The sequence below is a fragment of the Bubalus bubalis genome, chromosome 4, assembly GCF_019923935.1.
Source record: "Bubalus bubalis isolate 160015118507 breed Murrah chromosome 4, NDDB_SH_1, whole genome shotgun sequence".
Classification (NCBI taxonomy): Eukaryota; Metazoa; Chordata; class Mammalia; order Artiodactyla; family Bovidae; genus Bubalus; species Bubalus bubalis.
The window spans coordinates 21203844-21226307 of NC_059160.1; the positions used below are offsets into that span (position 1 = coordinate 21203844).

Genomic DNA, 22464 nt, shown 5'->3' on the forward strand with positions numbered 1-22464 from the left:
TTATACTGCTGACACCATGCTACATTTGACTCATAAAATAGTATTTTGCCAGCTATTTAGACCTCCCCATATATTCCTTCTTTTGATAACATTTCTCTTCCCTCCAGACCGCCCTACTATCCCAATTGTTACAATAATTACTCATTTGTTTAACTTGAGAGTTTTGCCACTAATCTTATAAGTTTCAAAAACTATACAGTTTACCTATTTTTAACTATATGAGTCTGGAATTTCAGTGCATTTTTTATATCTTGATATTTCCCCTCAATTTCCTATGTGCATTATTATCTATATAGCTCTGATTTGTTGATTTTTTGTTATATAAATTCAATTAAAAACATATAGCTCTATTTTTTCATTTCATTGATGTATAGTATTCTATTATACCAGTATTCTATAGTACCCAATTTATCAATGATGGAAACTTTGGTGACATCTCAATTCTAGCCACTCAGGACAATAGCGATATGCACATTTCTGTATGTGTATCTTGATGTAGAGGTACAAAGATTCTCTAAGGTACAAAATTACTGAGTCAGCATATTTATCTTCATCTTACTAAAACAGTGTCATATTACTGGCCAAAGTAATTGGACTACTGTATAATCCTAAGAATAGAGTATGAAAATTCTCATTGCTTCATATTCTTTACAAAATTTGTAATGTGAGAGTAATTTTACAATTATATTTATATGAAAATTATTCCACATAACATTTTAAAATCCTTTTCCTATTCCAATTTTGAATTGATGTTTAATTTTAAAAATTATTTTACTCTTTTTGCTTTCTATGATGTGATTTCATACACATTTATTTATATCACATTGGAAATCAGTCCTGAATACTCATTGGAAGGACTGATGCTAAGCTGAAACTCCAATCCTTTGGCTACCAGATGTGAAGAGCTGACTCATTGGAAAAGTCCTGATGCTGGGAAAGATGAAAGGCAGGAGGAGAAGGAGACGACAGAGGATGAGATGGTTGGATGGTGTCACTGACTCAATGGACATGAGTTTGAGTAAACTGAGAGTTGGTGATGGACAGGGAGGCCTGGTGTGCTGCAGTCCATGGGGTCACAGAATCAGACACAACTGAGTGACTGAACTGAACTGGTATTATATATATTACTATTCCATTACATATTTTTAATCTCTTTCTTAAACTCTCAAATACTTTTTTTGTTACCAGCAAATGTTATTATAGCAGGCATATTTCCTTTAATCAAACATTGTTTCAAAACACTTTGAGAAAATATAATTAATTAATGACTGGTTGTAAGGGAAACCTTACAAGGACCTGATGAAAGGTCCTAAATGGACCTGATGAAAGATATGTTAAAATTGAAAATGAATCTACAAGTTCTTCCATTAAGGCATTTTCTCTAGAATACATAAAGTACATTTAAATTCTGTCCATGAAACTAATGATCTTGATTTTCTCAAAGAGAATATAAGATTCAAAATTAAACTCAAGGTGATCTTTCTTAGCTTGCTAATTCCCAAAATTAAAACATAAGAGGACCCAAGATGAAGACAGTTGAAGTCTTCATGACAAACATCATGGCTTGATACTGCTGTACCTTAAGAAAGATCCAGCTCCCTAATAGAGTGGAAAAAGTAAATGATGAACAGGAAGAGGAAGGTTGTCACCCTTTTCATGGTCTTTTTATGGGCCTCTGTGCTGGTGTCTTCTGAGCCATTCAGGTTGAGTTGGAAATTCTTGGTGTGTCTCACCAAGGAGAAAAATGAAAGCACAAAGAGGCCAGAGAGAGATGAAAATGGATAACATAGGTCAAGCTAAGAAGAATAAGGCGTCTAAGATAGAAAATTTTATTTGCATCTAAATGCAAAGCTGTGTTTCTTTCAGGCTCTCTATAGCTATTCATTCACAATTCACCAAGAGCATTAAGAGGTTAATAAACAGTTAGAGCAAAGAGCCCAGGAAAAGTATAAGAATCACTCTGTTCCTTCTCCACTCCAGCCATGTGAAGAAGAAATTAGAGAAATTAGCTATCTTAAAGAAATGGAACACACTTAGGGGTTAGCAAACCAGGTAGTTAAATGATTCATTAGTGCCCAAAAAAGAGTAATCACCTTTGCTAGTTTGCTGGTAGCATACAGATGTGAAAATAGCCCCGCTGTAAATGAACCCAATAGTGTTACCCACATTTGAATGATTCTGTCCACAGCTAAGCAGGTAAGGATGAAACCAGCTGATGAGACTTTCCTGTTCTTGACCCATTTCTCAGCACTCCTAAGATGAGTTCTCCTGTTGCCACTAGTAGAAAGAGCCCTTCATTCCAACTGACATTTGTATTAAAATATTTCCCTTATTGTGCTTCACTGACAGCTTTATGGTAAAACAGTTGTAGACTTACAAACGTTAATGATGCTTTCTTTACTGTTTTCATCATAATTTCAAAAAGAACAGTCAAAATTCTGCAATGTGATTTAGTTGTGAAGATATTCATAGAAAGAGTAGTCTATTCTACTTATACTGTATTTCCAGTGCTACATCAAATTGTCCTGTTAACAGATGCAAAGCTTCATGAATACCTTTTTTATGGCTTACAGTCAGTAGCTATATAATTTCCAGAGTAAACATTAATAATGTCCATTTATCCTTGATGCCAGCTGCAATTTCCCATTTATGCTAAGACTAAAAGGATGATTCAGCTATGTAAACACAAATATGAGAGAACTGGTTTCCACTAATTTGTGCTTTTATCTCCCCTGAGTCATATATTTGAATGCAAATATTTTAGATTTTGAGTAAAAATTGCTAGAAAAAAATTATATAGCTCAGACTTTATTCACCATACATCAATAGGATCCTTCTGTCAAGAATTTTGTTGATTATATATAATTTATAGGAATAAAGAAATTATGAATAGTTCACATTTCACACCCAAGTCCTAGGAAAATTAACTGGAAACATTAGAACAGAACATTATACTAGCTAAGTCAGAAATTACAAACAGAATAGACAGGCAAAACACATGAAGAAGCTACAAGTACTACAATGCACAATCAGCTATGACTTTCAATTAAGTTCAGTCGCTCAGTCGTGTCCAACTCTTTGCAACCTCATGAATCGCAGCACACCAGGCCTCCCTGTCCATCACCAACTCCCGGAGTTCACTCAGACTCACGTCCATCGAGTCAGTGATGCCATCCAGCCATCTCATCCTCTGTCGTCCCCTTCTCCTCCTGCCCCCAATCCCTCCCAGCATCAGAGTCTTTTCCAATGAGTCAACTCTTTGCATGAGGTGGCCAAAGTACTGGAGTTTCAGCTTTAGCGTCAGTCCTTCCAAAGAAATCCCAGGGCTGATCTCCTTCAGAATGGACTGGTTGGATCTCCTTGCAGTCCAAGGGACTCTTAAGAGGCTTCTCCAACACCAAAGTTCAAAAGCATCAATTCTTTGGTGCTCAGCTTTCTTCACAGTCCAACTCTCACATCCATACATGACCCCTGGAAAAACCATAACCTTGACTAGATCGACTTTTGTTGGCAAAGTAATGTCTCTGCTTTTGAAAATGCTACCCAGGTTGGTCATAACCTTCCTTCCAAGAAGCAAGTGTCTTTTAATTTCATGGCTGCAGTCACCATCTGCAGTGATTTTGGAGCCTCCCGAAATAAAGTCTGACACTGTTTCCACTGTTTCCCCATCTATATCCCATGAAGTGATGGGACCAGATTCCATGATCTTCGTTTTCTGAATGTTGAGTTTTAAGCCAACTTTTTCACTCTCCTCTTTCACTTTCATCAAGAGGCTTTTGAGTTCCTCTTCACTTTCTGCCATAAGGGTGGTGTCATCTGCATATCTGAGGTTATTGATATTTCTCCCGGCAATCTTGATTCCAGCTTGTGCTTCTTCCAGCCCAGCATTTCTCATGATGTACTCTGCATAGAAGTTAAATAAGCAGGGTGACAATATACAGCCTTGAGGAACTCCTTTTCCTATTTGGAACCAGTCTGTTGTTCCATGGCCAGTTCTAACTGTTGCTTCCTGACCTGCATACAAATTTCTCAAAAGGCATGACTTTATGAAGGTACAAACATGTAGGGTGAACTTGAATTCTTTGCAGTTGATGAAGAAATAGAAAAAAAGAACTCAAGACAAATATAAAGGCATGTAGATATTATCAAAATGACATGAACAAACTACACCATGCTTCTTAATGGAGAAATGTCTTTTACAGTGACTTGTTGCTATTTTAATTGCAATATAACTAAGTGCCCTCCCACTTCCACCATCTCAAGTCCATGTTCTTCATTCTGGGCTAGAGAGTGACCACATTTCCCGCTCCCCTAACAGATGATTGTGGCAAGCTGATCAAAATCTGAACAATGTCATGTAAGTGAAAATTATGTCCACCCTTTTTAGGCCCATTCCAAAATCTTCCCCATGGACAGTATGCCCCACGCCTTTTTCTCCCAGCTTTCTCATATGAAAATAATCCCAAGCAATCTTAGAGACCGCATGATAAAGATGGTAAACTTGGTTGGCCTGATTCCTATTATTCAACTGCCTAAAGAAGACCGCTCAGACATATCAGTCCTCTTCAAAGGGCAAAATGAAATGTGCACTGTGTTTGAGTCACTTTATGTGTGAGAGCCTATTTGTGGCAGCAGTTTGTCTACTCAGTTTAATTCAGAAACTGAAATGGAGACTGTGTAGATTTCGTAGAGGCAATTGAATGGTGAGGAAAGAGAACTAGGAAATCCATGCGACCAGCAGAATTTGTAATTGGTTTCATTTTCATTGGTTTTCAGCCCTCATAGTTTATTCATCCATTTAGTGACTAGAATATCATTTGGATGAACTCTTCTATAGACTGTTTTTTTATGTCCAAGGATAGGGTAGGAAACAGGATAGACATGATCCCCACATTGTAGGATTTACATTGTCCTAGGACAGAGAGATAATTAAAAAGAATGAATAAGTCAGTGTGGATTAATAAGTCACAATGAACAAGCACTGTGGAAATGACTTACCTTAAGTTTAGATCATGTTCTTATACTTTTACAATTAAGAATTAATGTAGACATGTAAATTCAGTTGTTGAGCAACATTATACATTTCTTTCCTCTAGTGAAAATTGTTATCAATATCATGTCAAAACACTTTTTCTATTTCATCATTTTCCATGAGATTGTTATAAAACAGATCTTGAAGACATTTCCTATAATTATTACATAGACAGCATAGATACTACTTTAATACATGCAGAAAAGCCATTCAATCATATAGCAAAATTTTTTTACTTTTCTTATACGGAATGTATTTTTAAGATAGGGAAGATCTGTGTCTTCTTGTCTCAAGGTAAAAAGGAATTTTTAGGCAGCAAAATGGAAGAGATGATGAGCATTTCAGAGGAAGCCCCAGGTGGTTTAGGGGGAAAATGAATAATCTGACATCAGATCTCCATTTCAACATGTCTTCTTAGTTAAAAATTGTAAAAAGTGACTTTCCTTAGTGCATGTGGAAATATACCAGCTCTGAAAACAAGCCATGATTAATATTTTCTTCTTCATCCAAATAACAGAACTGATTTTTGATAGTCCTTTATAGAGTTGATTGTACAAATATGTAAAATTTATCTAAATATGATTGTTATTCTTGAATTTTATTGTGAGCATCTTTTCCTAACAATGTTGCTAATTACTCTCGAATAACCATAAAGTAAGTGATGGATGGAAGTAAGTGATGATGGAGTAACATCTATCTCAAATATGTATCCTAAATGTATGATCTAGAATTGAAGGTTATTACCATCCAAACGATTGGAAGCTCAAACAATAGAATCTAAACACACCATGGTACTAGAGTGAAAATAAAGATGAATTCCTAAGTTGTCAGTTCTTTAAAATTCATAACTGTAGATCATAAATTTTTCAATTAGAAGGTGATAACATAGAATATGTAGGTGAAACACACATTGCTTCATAATTCTGAAGAATTTCACATAATATTTTGTACAGTTAGAATGCTTATCTGAAATATATTGGTTAATAGTATGGTAATATTGTTATCAGGACTTCCTAGATGGTGCTAATGGTAAAGAACCCACTTGCCATTTCAGGAGATGCAGGAGACTAGGATTCAATCTGTGGGTTGGAAAGATCCCCTGGAGAAGGAAATGGCAACCCATTCCAGTATTCTTGCCTGCAAAATCCAGAGACAGAGAAGCGTGGCGGGCTACAGTCCACAGGGTCTCAATGAGTCGGACATGAATGAAGTCACTTAGAATGCAATTTTATCATCTTTCTTATATTTTTCATAAACACACACAAAGACACTTTTTGTTCTTAGCTTGGGTAAAAGACTTTTCCAGGTAAACCTTTGGATATTTACTCAATTATAACACATTTTTTCAAAAAGCAGAAGAAAGTATAAAATGTAACAGACTTTATCCTTTAATTTTCTGTAAGAAGACATATGTCTCTACCTAGTTCCTTTTACTTTTAGCCAGCATCTTGGCTGCCACAGAAACGACAGAAAGGTCTGTGTTAATTTCCTGTTTGTCCAAATCAGGATAAATGAGTGTATTGAAGGATAGGTGATTGCAAGAGCCTGGAAAAGCATTTGGACCAGTTCCTTCTGCAGCTCATTAGAATTCCAAATTGTTAAAATTACAGTCAGCGTGTAAGTGGCAAACAGGAAAAGAAAGGAGATAACAGTTTGCATCGCTTTCATGTGGACTTTGGTGCTGGGATCTTGGGATCTTTTGCCGTTGAGCTGCATCTTCCTGAGATGTTTCCACAGGAAAAAGATTAGCAGCAGAAAAGATATCAGGGACATAGTGAAGGGTATGAAGTTTGTAAGTGTGAGCAGGGTCATATTTGAAAGGTGTAAAATGTCCCTTAATTTGGTCTTCTCAGTGATGTTTCTTTCATATTCACTTGTCTGAATAGTCTCATCTATACTTAACACTGCAACTTGAAAAAACAAAATCGCTGAAGTCCCCAACATCATCATGAGAACTACACTTTTAACTCTCCACTTCAGGTGAAGAAAAATTAGGCTGGAGAAATTAGCTATTTTGAACAAATAAAATATACTGAGGCTAGTAGCAAGCCAGTTACTAAAATGGTTGCTTACTGTCCAGGCAACACAGATAACAATTCTTAAACTATATAGAGCTGGATTATACCTAGTTGCATACCAATTTATTAATATTGTCCAAAGCAAAACAATTCTGCAGACTGCCAGAGCAGTGAGAATCCCATCAGCTGAGGAGAGTTTTTGTTCAGTCATTGCAGTTCACCAGTGCTATGAAACCATTCACAGAATTTCCCAGAACAAATTCTGTCACCATTAGAATGGAAATAATGCTCGATACTAAAGTTATCATGTCTAAAAAATCCAAGTCTAATGTCACTGTTGCGATTCCTTCAATATTCTGACCTTAAATTCTTTATGAAGTTGATTTCTGGTTGTGCAGTGAAGTTCTTATTTCTTTCAAACTCTGTGATGAATGTCAAGCAGAAAAGCACCAGGCAATAATATTGGAAGAGCTCAATGACATCTCGGTGAAAAACACTGCTATTCCCTAGCAGCTCAAATTAGCTCTCTTCATATACTTTGTGCCCTACTATGGGATGGATTACTTCATAAGTGACTTTGAAGTAAACTATGAATTCTCATTTGCCAGATGCAAATAAGGACTCATCGTTTTACAAAATTTCCCCTGTCTACCTCTTCATAATTTGTGTTCATCAACTTTTGTTGTTAGTGAGGAAAACTTTGAAACCCAGTGCAGAGGATGCACAGTGAAAGCTTAAATAATTTGATCAAGCTTGATCATAATTATGCTCTACATTATCAGGATAATCATTAGGATCTTGAGGTGATTTGTAATGCAAAACAGACATCTACTATAGTGTTGGAAACTTTCTTTTTTTAGACAGAATCAGGATCTATTTGTAAATTTTACATGTGGAATAAAGGGTGGAATTGGAGAGCTGAATAAGTGGGCAATATTGGACAATTGCTACTATTTTTAGTCACCCAGGAACTGAGTTCTATTCCTGAATCCATGCACTATGAGATCTAGCTCTCATTTTAGGAAACTAAATTGAAATACTTTCTGAGTCTGCCTTGAAATTACAAAAGCTGCCACTTTAACCACAGAATAAGAGGATGGGAAAAAGTAGCTATCTTCAGGAAAGAGAAGATGTTGAGGCGTATGTCAAACAAGACACTCAAGTGGTGGATCATTACACAAAATTGAATATTATTTTTTCCTGTTTGACCAGTGTTATGTAGCTCTGCACAGAGCATCAAAGTAGATATTAATCAATCAGTACTAAGATTAAGAAATATATCCTAGTTATGGGTAAGCTAGTGAGAATGAGGTTAATGAAGTTGATTTTCCGGTGTCTTCCCAGTTGCTTCAGTTCATTATTCGAATCAATGCATTTCCCCAAATGCCAACTATGGATTTCATAGATTAAAAAAAAATAGAGTCCTTATCTTGTATGCTTCACATTTCTTCTGAGTGAAAAAAAACTCCCATCCCAAATACCACTACTGATGATTAATGGGTTGAAAACTAGTAGTTTTGAAGTACTTTTCTGTTTTTATTGTGGTTTCCTTTCCATTCCAATAAATGCCAGCTTCTATTATCACACTGGTCCCTAGCTAACATTGTGAAAAACATTTCAATTCCTTTAAAATGACTTAGTATGTGATTTTCCTGCCAACAAAGAGTGATTATTTCTTCTTTTATTGTAATGTCTGATGTAATATTTTGTTATAATATGTGTGAAAGAATAGAATTTGGTTTACTTAAATGGTGATCAGGAAAGATTCTCTACCAAAGTTTCACCTCTGAGTTCCCTAAACTAATTTTAAAAAACATGAAAACCCCCAAGTAGGAGTTTCTAAGAGCCATTTTTCAGAATTAAAATTGTGATTTTAGGAATGAAATTTTATCATCATCTTTGTAATCAGCAGCCTCAATTGACTATAGAGCCAAAGAAGAAAACACGTAAAAAGTAACAATAATTCAACTTGGTCTAGGTGAAGCAACTGAAAATAATTCATAATAATTAAAATAAATAAATTTAAATTAAAAAAAAACTCGTACAAGTGAATCTCAGTAATTGAAGTTTAAAGGAAACATCCTATTTTTACCAGAATAATCTTCATTTTGATGATTATAATAATAGTAATCAGCATTTGCTAGATATATCCCTATATATTATAAATATTCTTGTCTTTGACATCATATTTGCAAAAAACCTCATTTACTAGAGATAATGTGAGTAACTTTCCTCGGATAACAGCTTGTCTGTCATTATGGGGAAAGTCAAGGAACAAAACTTGATCTCAAAACACCGTTCACATGAGCAAACTATAGTACATCAATGACAGTGACACCATGCTATATGCTTGCTACGTGTGCTCAGTCGTTTCGGTCATGTCCAACTCTTTGCGACCCTACGGACCGTAGCCCTCTGTCCATGGGATTCTTCAGGCAAGAATACTGGAGTACACTCTAAAGCCCTCTGTTAAGAGCTTGCTTGTAAAGGTTATTTACTTTATCTTTTTTATTAGAGGAATTTAATTTAGTAAATGAAATAATTTGTGCAAGTAATACATTTTAAACTAAAAAAATTAATTTATAAATATACTCATTTTGACTTAAATTTTTCTCTTTACTAGGCTAAGACAATGTTGCTGCTGCTGCTGCTAAGTCGCTTCAGTCGTGTCCGACTCTGTGTGACCCCATAGAAGGCAGCCCACCAGGCTCCCCCGTCCCTGGGATTCTCCAGGCAAGAACACTGGAGTGGGTTGCCATTTCCTTCTCCAGTGCATGAAAGGGAAAAGGGAAAGTGAATTCACCCAGTTGTGTCCGACTCTTACTGACCTCATGGACTGTAGCCCACCAGGCTCCTCCATCCATGGGATTTTCCAGGCAAGAGTACTGGAGTGGGGTGCCATTGCCTTCTCCAAAGACAATGTTAATCTTTAGGAAATTACTTAGATACTGTCCAAGTTACATTTATAAGCATCACTAAATGACATATTTCGTGATGATGATGATGTCAGCAGTGAAATGGGAGAACTCTGATAGATGTGATATCATCCAGCTTTCAAAGTGGCAAAATTCACTGTGACGGGTGAACACTAGCCAGTCTTTCCTATTAGGTACTTCAATCTTTCTCAGCATCAGAGCTAGCATGAAAGACTATCTTTACCTACTACGTCATCAAGAACAACGTCAAACTGACATACTTTAATGATTTACTTGCTGTTTTTTCCCTTTACTTACATTCTGACAATTATGGCTAAAGTTACCTCAAACGGTACTTTATTTTTATTGAATTTTCATATGGAAATGAAAAAATATATATACAATAATACACTATACAATCTTCTTTCATATTTTAATACCATCATTAGCAAGCTAAGTTCTCTCACCTGCTTATTTATATTTCAAGTTACTGTGATTAAATCTAGGTAATTTATTAAGCAGTCAAAGTACAACAACATATGCACAAACATTTTCAAACATTCTACTCAACGTGTATTGAGTTGTAACAAATTTACCTTTCTATGTCTTTTTTTCTCTAACAAGGAACTAAAAAATTTATAACAACAAAACATACGCATCAACACACGTGTGCATACACATACACATGCACACACATTCTTAGTTGTGTGATTGATTATGGATGGAAGCACAAAATTGTTATTTAATTTTAAGATAAACTATCATATTTTTTATAACTAGGTTTAGTTCATAGGAAATTCACTAAATTTTGCCCTCAAAATGTGTGTGTGTGTCTGTGTGTGCTCAGTTGTGTCCAACTTCCTGCAACACCATGGACTGTAGCCCATCAGGCTCCTCTGTCCATGGGATTTTCCAGGCAAGAATACAGAAGTGGGTTGCCATTCCTTACTCCAGGGGATCTTCCCAACCCAGGGACTGAACCCATGTCTCTTGAATCTCCTGCATTGGCAGGCAGATTCTTTTACTACTACCACCACCAGGGAGTGAGTGGATATTTGAAAACAAAAGTGTCTAGGAAAACTAAGATATTTTGAATTTGAGATTTTAATGGGAGCTGGAAGGAAGGTTCAAGAAGGAGAAAACACATGTATACCTATGGCTGATTCATGCTGATGCATGGCAGAAACCAACACAATATTGTGGAGCAATTATCCTTAAATTAAAATTAATAATTTTTTAAAAAGCATGAATAATGTGGATTTATAATTCTTGTATCATGTCTTCATTTTTTTTATTAATTAAAATTATGTTTAAATTTTAACTCAGGGTTCATACTACCATAACCCTGTATTTCTCTTTAGTCAACAAGAACTCTAATTACAGTGGTATCTATGAGCATATGTGGTTTCAGGTTAATATTATTTTTAATAATTTCTTTTTCTGCTTTCTACACATATTCATTATTGTAAAACATAATACCTATAGAGATTAAAAGGAAACACAAATGCATAGGAATCAAAAAATTATAGTGTTAATACCCCTTTCACATTTGACTCATAATACAGAATTTTGCCACGTATCTAGACCCTCCCCCATATATTCCTTTCTATTGATACTATTTCTCTTCTCTCTCCACCTTCCATACACTCCCAATTGTTACAGTAATCACTAATTTATTTTACTTCAGAAAACTATCCAGTTGACCTATTTTTTAACTTTGTATGTCTGGAATTCCAGTGAATTTTTTAATCTTGATATTTCTCCTCAATTTCCAATGTGCATTACTATCTATATAGCTCTAATTTGTTGATTTTTTTGTGATATAAATTCTCAGAGAAGGCAATGGCACCCCACTCCAGTACTCTTGCCTGGAAAATTCCATGGATGGAGGAGCCTGGTGGGCTGCCGTCTATGGGGTCGCACAGAGTTGGACATGACTGAAGCGACTAGCAGCAGCAGCAGCAGCAGCATCTCTACTTTTTGTTTTATTCCTGTATAACATTCTTTTATACCAGCATTCTATTATATCCATCTTACCAATGATGGAAATCCAGTCTTAATTCTAGTTACTCAGAACAACAATGACAGGGACATTCCTATATATGTATACTGATACACAGTACAAAAATTCTCTAAGGTACAAAATTTCTGTTATATATTACATGTATTAATATTTCATTATATAGTTTAATCATAATACAAAAATTGTAGGAAATTATTTTTCTGAGTGTGATAATGCTACAGCATTAAAAACAAGTCATGATTATTTTTTTCTTCTTCACCCCTATCATGGAAGTGTTAGTCAGTCAGTCGTGTCTGACTCTGTGACCCCATGGACTGGGACCCACCAGGCTCCTCTGTCCATGGAATTCTGCAGCCGAGAATACTGGAGTGGGTTGCCGTTTCCTTCTCCAGGTGATTTTCTGGACCCAAGGATCAAACGTGGGTCTCTCTGCATTGCAGAGAGATTCTTTACTGTCTGACCTACCAGGGAAGCTCACCCCTATCATAGGACTTCATTTTTTTCTAAGGTTTTAGCCTACTTATAAAAATCTAATATTCTTCAGTGAAAGTGCCTTTTCCATATATAATATACACAAAATATTTACCGCTTTTGAATTTAAGGTGATTCTCCTTTCCTAACAACACTTCTAATTACTCTCTATTGACTATGAAGTAAGAATGAATGATGAAATATTATCTATCCCAAACATACATCAGTTCAGTTCACTTCAGTCACTCAGTCGTGTCCAACTCTTTGCGACCCCAAGGACCGCAGCACGCCAGGTTTCCCTGTCCATCATCAACTCCCAGAGCTTACTCAAACTCATGTCCATTGAGTTGGTGATGCCATCCAACCATCTCATCTTCTGTTATCCCCTTCTCCTTCTGCCTTCGATATTTCCTGGCATCAGGGTCTTTTCAAATGAGTCAGCTCTTCCCATCAGGTGGCCAAAGTATTAGAGTTTCAGTTTCAGCATCAGTCCTTCCAATGAATATTCAGGACTGATTTTCTTTAGGATGGACTGGTTGGATATCCTTGAAGTCCAAGGGAATCTCAGGAGTCTTCTCCAACACCCCAGTTCAGAAGTATCAATTCTTCAGTGCTCAGCTTTCTTTATAGTCCAAATCTGACATCCATACATCCTCAGTGTGTAATTCAAAATTCAGAGTCATTACCATCCAAACAATGGATGTATGTGAAAAACACAATGCTTCATCATCCTGATCAATTGCACAATATTTTGTAAAATTATATTGCTTACCTGAAAAATCTTAGTTAATGGTAAAGTAAACACCATTTTCTTAAACACACACACAAATACACTTTTTGTGATAAGCTTTGGTGAAAAACTTTTCTAAGTAAACCTGTGGGTATTACTCAATGACGTACAGAATTAAGAAAGGAGTAGAAAGTATAAAATGTCACAGACTCCATCCACTCATTTTTTGCTAGAAGACACATGATGCCCATCTATTTCCTATCTTTCAGCCAGCACCCCAGCTGCCACAGAAACAACAGAAAGGCCTGTGTTAACTTTCTGTTTCCCCAAATCAGGATAAATGAGTGGACTGAAGGATAGATGACTTCAACTGTTGGGAAAAGCAAAAGAAATGGTTCCTCATGCAGTTTTTTAGGCCTCCAGATTGATATGATTAGAACCAGAAAGTAAAAGGCAAATAGCAAGAGAAAGGAGACGACAGTTTGCATGGCTTTTATATGGACCTTCGTACAGGGATCTTGGAATCCTTTGCCATTGAGCTGCATCTTCATGAGATGTTTCCACAGGGAAAAGATTGGTAGCAGAAAAGATATTAAGGACATAGTAAAGGGTGTGAGGTTTCCTAGAATGAGCAGGGTCACATGTGAAAGCCATAAAATATCCCTCAGTTTGGTCTTCCGTGTGAAGTTTCCTTCAAATTCACTTCTCTGCATAGTCCCACTTACACTTATAACTACAACTTGTAAAACCAAAATGAATGAAGTTCCCAGAAGCATCATGAGAACTACACTTTTAACTCTCCACTTCAGGTGAAGAAAAGTTAGGCTGGAGAAATTGGCTATCTTCAACAAATAAAATATACTGAGGCTAGTAGCAAGCCAGGTGCTATAATGATTGCTTATTGTCCAGGCAACATGAACAATAGTTCTTACTTTTAAACTATATAAAGCTGGATGAAGCAAAATATAATACCAATGTATTAACATTACACAGAGCAAAACAATTCTGGAGACTGCCATAGCAGTGACAATCGCATCAGTTGAGGAGATCTTTTGTCTCTTGACCCAAGCAATGCAGTTCACCAGGGCTATGAAGCCACTGGCAAAATTTCCCAGAACAAATTGTATTATTACTAGGATGGAAAAAACGGTTGATAGTAGAGCTATCATGTCTAGAAAAAAAAAGCCAAGTCTAGTATCACTGTAGTGATTCCTTCAATATTCTGACCTTAAATTCTTTGGGCAGTTGATTTGGGGATGTGCAGTGAAGTTCTTGCTTCTTTTAACTTCTGTGACCAATGTCAAGCAGGAAAGTACCAGCATATGTAAATGAAAGAGCTCAGTCCTGTCTTGATGTAATAATTGCTATTACCTAACAGCTCATATTGACTTCTCTTCATGCACTCTGTGTCCTTGCACTCACATTTGTGGGATGGGTTATCTCTCACCTGATGTTGAAACAAAATAAGAATTCTCATTTGCCAGCATGCAAATAAAAACATATTGTGTTGCAACTTTTCCCTATTTAACCTCCCCATAATTTGTGTTCAACAAATTTAGTTGCTGGTGAGTAAAATTTTTAAACCCAATACACATGCCAGATTTACAAAGAAAGAATTCATGATTTTCTTATCAAAAACATCTACGATTTCCTTGGGGACCCCAGGAAAACCAACACACAATAAAAATTGGTTGCTGATAACCAATACAAAAATAAGACCGGGAGCTGACTGTGACTCAGATAATGAATTCCTTATTGCCGAATTCAGACTTAATTTGAAGAAAGTAAGGAAAACCACTAGACCATTCAGGTATGATCTAAATCAAATCCCTTACAATTATACAGTGGAAGTGAGAATAGATTCAAGGGATTAGATCAGGTGACAGAGTGCCTGAAGAACTATGGACGGAGGTTCATGCCATTGTACAGGAGGTAGTGATCAAGAAAAGAAATGCAAAAGAAAAGAAAAGAAATGCAAAAAGGCAAAATGGTTGTCTGAGGAGGCCTTAAAAATAACTGAGAAAAGAAAGGATGCAAACAGAAAAATAGAAAAGGAAAAATATACCCATTTGAATGCAGAGTTCCGAAGAAAAGCAGGAGAGATAAGAAAGCTTTCCTCAGTGATCAATGCAAAGAAATAGAGGAAGACAATGGAATGGGAAAGACTAAAGATCACTTCAAGAGAACTAGAGATACCAAGAGAACATTTCATGCAAAGATGGGCACAATAAAGGATAGAAATGGTATGGACCTAACAGAAGCAGAAGATATTAAAAAGAGGTGGCAACAATACATAGAAGAACTATACAAAAAAAGATCTTCATGACCCAGATAACCATGATGGTGTGACCTGGAGCCAGACATCCTGGAATGTGAAGTCAAGGGGGTCTTAGGAAGCATCACTATGAACAAAACTAGTGGAGGTGATGGAATTCCAGTGCAGCTATTTAAAATTCTAAAAGATGATGCTGTGAAAGTGCTGCAATCAATATGCCAGCAAATTTGGAAAACTCAGCAGTGGCCACAGGACCGGTAAAGGTCGGTTTTCATTTTGTTCCCAAAGAAAGGCAATGCCAAAGAATGCTCAAACTACTATAACTGCACTCATCTCACACGCTAGTAAAGTAATGCTCAAGATTCCCCAAGCCAGGCTTCAACAGTACGTGAACTGTGAACTTCCAGATGTTCAAGCTGGATTTAGAAAAGGCAGAGGAAACAGAGATCAAATTGTCAACATCCACTGGATCATCAAAAAAGCAGGAGAGTTCCAGAAAAACATCTACTTCTGCTTTATTGACTATGCCAAAGCCTTTGACTGTGTGGATCAAAATAAACTGTGGGAAATTCTTCAAGAGATGGCAATACCAGACCATCTGACCTGCCTCTTGAGAAATTTGTATACAGGTCAAGAAGCAACAGTTAGAACTGGACATGGAACAACAGACTGGTTCCAAATAGGTAAAGGAGTACGTCAAGGCTGTATCTGGTCACCCTGCTTATTTAACTTATATGCAGAGTACATCATGAGAAATTCTGGGCTGGATGAAGCACAAGCTGGAATCAAGATTGCCAAGAGAAATATCAGTAACCTCAGATATGCAGATGACACCACCCTTACAGCAGAAAGCAAAGAAGAATTAAGAACCTCTTGATGAAAGTGAAAGAGGAGAGTGAAAAAGTTGGCTTAAAGCTCAACATTAAGAAAACTAAGATCATGGCATCTGGCCCCATCAGTTCATCTCTAATAGATGGGGAAACAATGGAAACAGTGACAGACTTTATTTTGGGGTGCTCCAAAATCACTGCAGATGGTGACTGCAGCCATGAAATTAACAGACACTTGCTCCTTGAAAGAAAAGTTATGACCAACCTATTAAAAAACAGAGACATTACTTTGCTGACAAAGGCCCATCTAGTTAAAGCTATGGTTTTTCCAGTAATCATATATGGATGTGAGAGTTGGACTATAAAGAATGCTTTGAGCAAGCTCTGGAGTTTGGTTATGGACAGGGAAGCCTGGCATGCTGTAGTCCATGGGTTTGCAAAGAGTCGGACTTGACTGAGGGACTAAATGAACTGAGCTGCACTCCTGTACAATGTTATGAACCTCTGTTCATAGTTCTTCAGGCACTCTATCAGATCTAATCCCTTGAATCTATTTGTCACTTCACCTTTATAATCATAAGGGATATGATTTAGGTCATACTTGAATGGTCTAGTGGTTTTCCCTACTTTCTTCAATTTAAGTCTGAATTTGGCAATAAGGAGTTCATGATCTGAGCCACAGTCAGCTCCCAGTCTTGTTTTTGCTGACCATATAGAGCTTCTCCATCTTTGGCTGCAAAGAATATAATCAATATGATTTTGGTATTGATCATCTGGTGATGTCCATGTGTAGAGTTGTCTCTTGTGTTGTTGGAAGAGGGTGTTTGCTATGACCAATGGGTTCTCTTTGTAAAACTCTGTTAGCCTTTGCCCTGCTTCATTTTGTACTCCAAGTTCAAACTTGCCCATTACTCCAGGTATCTTTTGACTTCCTACTTTTGCATTCTAATCCCCTATGATGAAAAGAATATCTTTTTGGCATGTTAGTTCTAGAAGGTCTTGTAAGTCTTCATAGAACCATTCAACTTCAGCTTCTTCAGCATTAATGGTTGGGGCATAGACTTGGATTGCTCAGCTATTGAATGGTTTGCCTTGGAAACAAAGAGATCATTTTGTTGCTTTTGAGATTGCAGCCAAGTATGGCATTTCAGACTCTTCTGTTGACTATGAAGGGTACTTCATTTTTCCTAAGGAATTCTTACCCACATTAATAGATATAATGGTCATCTACATTAAATTCGCCCATTCTGGTCCATTTTCGTTCACTGATTTCTAAAATGTCGATGTTCACTCTTTCCATCTCCTGTTTGACCATTTGCAATTTACCTTGATTCATGGACCTAACATTCCAGGTTCCTATATAATCTTGTTCTTTACAGCACTGGACTTTAGTTTCATCACCAGACACATCCACAACTGGGCATTGTTTTCACTTTGGCTCATCCTCTTCATTCTTTCTGGAGCTATTTCTCCACTCTGGTAGCATACAGATGTGGAAAAAGCCCCACTGTAAATTACCCACAGTTGAATGAATTTGGCCACAGCCAAGCAAAAAAGGATGAAATCTGCTGATGAGATGTTCCCATTCTTGATCCACTTGCAGTTTACAGTTTAATGGTCCAGTGAGACCATTTCTCAGCACTCCTAACCCAAGTTGCCACTGCCAGAAAGAGACCTTAATTCCAATTGACATTTTGATGAAATTGTGATATTGTGCTTCACTGAAAACTTTATGATCAAACAGCTGCAGACTGAAATCCATTTATGATGCCTTCTTTAAAGTGTTCATCATAATTCCAGAAAGTACAGCCAAAATTCTGCTTTGATATAGTTTCAGATCTTCACTAAAAGAGTAGCTTATTCTACTTATATTGAAATTTCAGTGTTAAACCAAATAATTCTGTAACAGATACAAAGCTTCATGAATATCTTTCTTATGACTTACACTCAGTTACAATATAATTTCTACAGTAAACATTAATAACGTCCACTTATCCTTGACACCAGTGCAGTTTCCCATTTCTGAAAATGACTAAAACGGTGAAGTCAGTGTGTAAACACGCAAAAATGAGACAAACTGGTTTCCACTAATTTGTACTTTCGTCTCCTCTGAGCCACATGTGCTGAGTGCATGCTAAGTCACTTCAGTCATGTCCAACTCTTTGCAAACTAATGGACTGTAGCCCACCAAGTTCCTCTGTAAGTGGAATTCTCCAGGCAAGAATACTGGAGTAGGATGCCATGCTCTCTTCCAGGGGATCTTCCTGACCCAGAGACTGAATCCACGTCTTTATGTCTCCTCCATTGGCAGACGGGTTCTTTACCACTAGCACCACCTGGGAAGCCCTGTGAGCCACATATTTGAATGCAAATATTTTAGATTTTGAATAGGAATTGCTAGAAAAAATTATATGACTCAGCCTTTATTTGTCACTCATCAATAAGATCCTTCTACCTAAAAAAGTATTTTGTTGATTTAATTTCATTTATAGAAATAATGTGGTGGTTCAAACAGTAAAGAATCTACCTGCAATGCAGGAGACTTGGATTCAATTCCTGGGTTGGGAAGATCCCCTAGAGAAGGAAATGGCAACCCACTCCAATATTCTTGCTGGGAAGTCCCACTGACAGAGGAGGCTGGTGGGTTACAGTCCATGGGGTCACAAAGAGTCATACACAACTGAGTGACTAACACACACACACATAGAAATAATGTAAGGAAGTTATTTACAGTTCAAATTGCACACCCAAGTGCCAGGAAATATAGCTAGAAATATTAGTACAGAATATCATAGTAGTATCAAGTCAAAAACTGTAAGCAAGTTAGGCTGGAAATATACATTAGGAGGCTACAAGTACTATAGTACAGAGTCAGTTATGACTTTATGAAGATATGAAGCGTGAACTTGAATTCTTTGGAATTTGTGAAGAAATAGAAAAAAACTCAAGACTGATGTAAGTGTGTGTGCATATTATCAAAATGACATGAAGAAGATACATCATGCTTCTAAAGGGAGGAACATCTTTCCTTTTACAGTAACTTGTTGCTATTTCAAGTGAAATGTGACTAAAGGCTCTCCCATTTCCATGTCCTCAATTCCATGTTCTTCTCTTATTTCTGGGCTAGAGAGTGAGCACATTTCCCAGCCTCCCTTACCTTTGGTTGTGGCAAGGTGATCAAAACCTGAACAATGTTATTTAAGTGAAAATGTGCAGTATTTTAGGCCCATCCCCAATACTCTCCTCAGGGACTGTCCTCCCTATGTTTTTTTCTCCCAGCTTTCTTGAATGGAGAAAACTCCACCCAATCGTCCAGATCCACATGTTAAATATGACCAACTTCTGATCAGCCTGATTCCTTGGATAACTACCTAGAGAAGTGTGCTCAGACATATCAGTACCCTTAAAGAACAATATTAAATGTACACTGAATTGGAGTCACTTTATGCTTTGGAACCTATTTGTCTACTCTAATGCAGAAACTGGAATTGAGATTGTGTAGATTTGTGTAGAAGCAATTAAATGTTGAGGAAACAAAACTAGAAAATCCATGTGACCTGCAGATTTTGTGAAGAGTTTCATTTTCATTGGTTTCCAGCTTTCATGTAGTTGTTTTTTATCCAAATAATCATTAGAATATCTTTCATATAAACTCTCCTGTAGACTGATTTTTATGTCCTGGAAAGTTAGCATAAAACAGGATAAGCATGATCCTCACATGATAAGACTTATGTTCCACTAAGCAGACAGATGATCAAAAATAGTAATTCAGATGTGGAAATGATTTACCTTAACATTTAGACCGTGTTGTTACACTATCATAATACCAAGAATTAATAGAGTCATAGAAATTCAGTTGTTGAACAAGGTTATAAATTTATTTCCTATAGTGAAACTTGCTATCAATCCTGCTATATGTCAACACACTTTCTATTTCATCATTTTCCACAAGATTGTAATAAAACAGATCTTCAAGACATTTCCTATAATTATGACATAGACATCATAGACACCATTCTAATACATGCAGAAAGATCACTGAATTAAGCATCATAAATTTTTTTACTATTCTTACACTGAATGTATTTTTAAGATTGGGAAGACCTAAGTCTTTTGTCTGAAGTTTAAAATGAATTTTTGGGTAGCAAAATAGAGGAGAAGATTGACAATTCAGAGGCCCAATTTTGGTTTAGGGGAAAACTGAGCAATTAAAAAAAAGATATTTATTTGGCTGCACTGGGTGTTAGTTGCAGCATGCGGGATCTTCAGATCTTCCTTGATCATGTGAAACCTTTAGTTGTGGTTTGAGTGCTCTTAGTTGTGGCAGGCTAGATGTAGTTCATTGACCAGAAATGGAACCCAGGCCCTCTGTTTTGGGATCACAGAGTCCTAGTCACTGGACCACTAGGGAAGTCCTGAAAACTGAACTTGAATTTGACACCAGATCTCAACTTGAAAAGAGGTCTTCTTAATTTGAAACTTCTAAGAAATAATTTTCCTAACTGCATGTGAAATATAGCAGCTATGAAGACATCATGATTATTTTTTCTTCTTCATCCTGACTGTAGTATTTGATTTTTTCTAAGTTTTTTTTTTTTAACTTTACATAATTGTATTAGTTTTGCCAAATATCAAAATGAATCCGCCACAGGTATACATGTGTTCCCCACTAGTAAAAATCACATATTCTTAATACAGTTAATTATACACATATATAAACTTTAATCTAAAAATATTTGTTACATTTGAATTTTATTGCGGGCATCTTTGCTAAGCACATTGTGATACTAATTTCAATGGAAAATAGCAATAATGTCCTGAGATAAGCTCAATTCTTAAAAAGATATAAATACAGATTATAAATACTTCATTTGAAGATAATAGCATAGAATATACATGTGAAATACACATTGCTTCATAACCCTGAAATTATACATCATTTTGTAAAATTAGATTGCTTATCTGAAAAATATTGGTTAGTGGTATCATAATATTATCATCAGTTTTATAGCATTCATAAACACTCACATATATACTTTTCATCATAAGCTTGAGTAAAAGACTTTGCATGTTAACCTTTGGAAATTACTCAGTTATATTCACATTAGAAAAAGCAGCAGAAAGTATAAAATTTTACAAACACCATCAGCTTATTTTTTTGCTGGAAGACACATGATGTCCACCTATTTCTTTTCTCTCAGTCAGCACCTTAGCTGCCACAGAAATGACAGAAATGCCTTTGTTAACTTCCTGTTTCCCCAAATCAGGATACATGAGTGGTTTGAAGGACAGAGGAATCCAAGAGCCTCAAAGAACAAAAAGACAGTTTCCTTCTGCTGCCTTTTAAAACTCCAAATGGATCCCATTAGAGCCAGGAAATGAATGGCAAACAGCAAGAGAAAGGATATCAGAGTTTACATGGCTTTTATATGGACTTTGGTGCTAGAATCTGGAGATCCTTTACCACTGAGCTGCATCTTCTTGAGATGTTTCCACAGGGAAACAGTTAATAGCAGAAAACCTGTCAGGGACATAGTAAAGCATATGAGATTTCCTAGCATAAGCAGAGTCACATGTGGAAGCCATAAACTGCCCCTCAATATGTTCTTCTGAGGAATGTTTCCTTTGTATTCATTTGTCTGGATAGCCTCATCATTGTATATCACTGCAACATGAAAAACCAAGGAGAATGAAGTTCCCAGGAGTATTATGTGCATGACACTTTTAACTCCACTTCAGGTGAATAAAAATTAGGCTGGAGAAATGGCTATCTTCAACAAGTAAAATATGCTGAGACTAGTAGCAAGCCAGGTGCTATAATGGCTGCTTACTATCCAGGCAATATGAACAATAATTCTTACTTTTAAACTATATAGAACTGGATTCAACACAACTAAGTACCAATTCATTAACATTACCCAGAGCAAAACAATTCTGCAGACTGCCAGAGCAGTGAGAATCCCATCAGCTGAGGAGATCTTTTGTCTCTTGACCCAATCAATGCAGTTCACCAGTGCTGTGAGGCCATGGGCAAAATTTCCTAGAACAAATTCTGTTAATACTAGGATGGAAAAAATGGTCCATAATAAAGTTATCATGTCTAGAAAAAAAGCCTATTCTAATATCACGGTTGTGATTCCTTCAAGTCTGACCTTAAATTCTTTGTGCAG

The 22464-nt window shown here is 36.5% G+C and overlaps 1 protein-coding gene and 3 pseudogenes across 1 annotated transcript; all 4 read right to left on the minus strand.

Moving 5' to 3' along the window:
- Positions 1–1367: 1367 nt before the first annotated feature.
- Positions 1368–2168, minus strand: LOC102400523 (annotated as a pseudogene).
- A 4280-nt stretch (positions 2169–6448) lies between these two features.
- LOC102400854 lies at positions 6449–7358 on the minus strand (annotated as a pseudogene).
- Positions 7359–13440: 6082 nt separating this feature from the next.
- LOC102394127 (taste receptor type 2 member 31-like) lies at positions 13441–14358 on the minus strand. The gene has a single exon (XM_044940628.2). The coding sequence runs from the start codon at positions 14356–14358 to the stop codon at positions 13441–13443; it is 918 nt and encodes a 305-aa protein (XP_044796563.2).
- A 7119-nt stretch (positions 14359–21477) lies between these two features.
- On the minus strand, positions 21478–22392 carry LOC102394451 (annotated as a pseudogene).
- Between the last annotated feature and the right edge of the window lie 72 nt (positions 22393–22464).

What these genes read in the sequence shown, in the direction of transcription:
- LOC102394127 (XM_044940628.2), bottom strand. Translation starts at nt 14,358, where the DNA reads ATGATAGCTCTACTATCAACCGTTTTTTCCATCCTAGTAATAATACAA.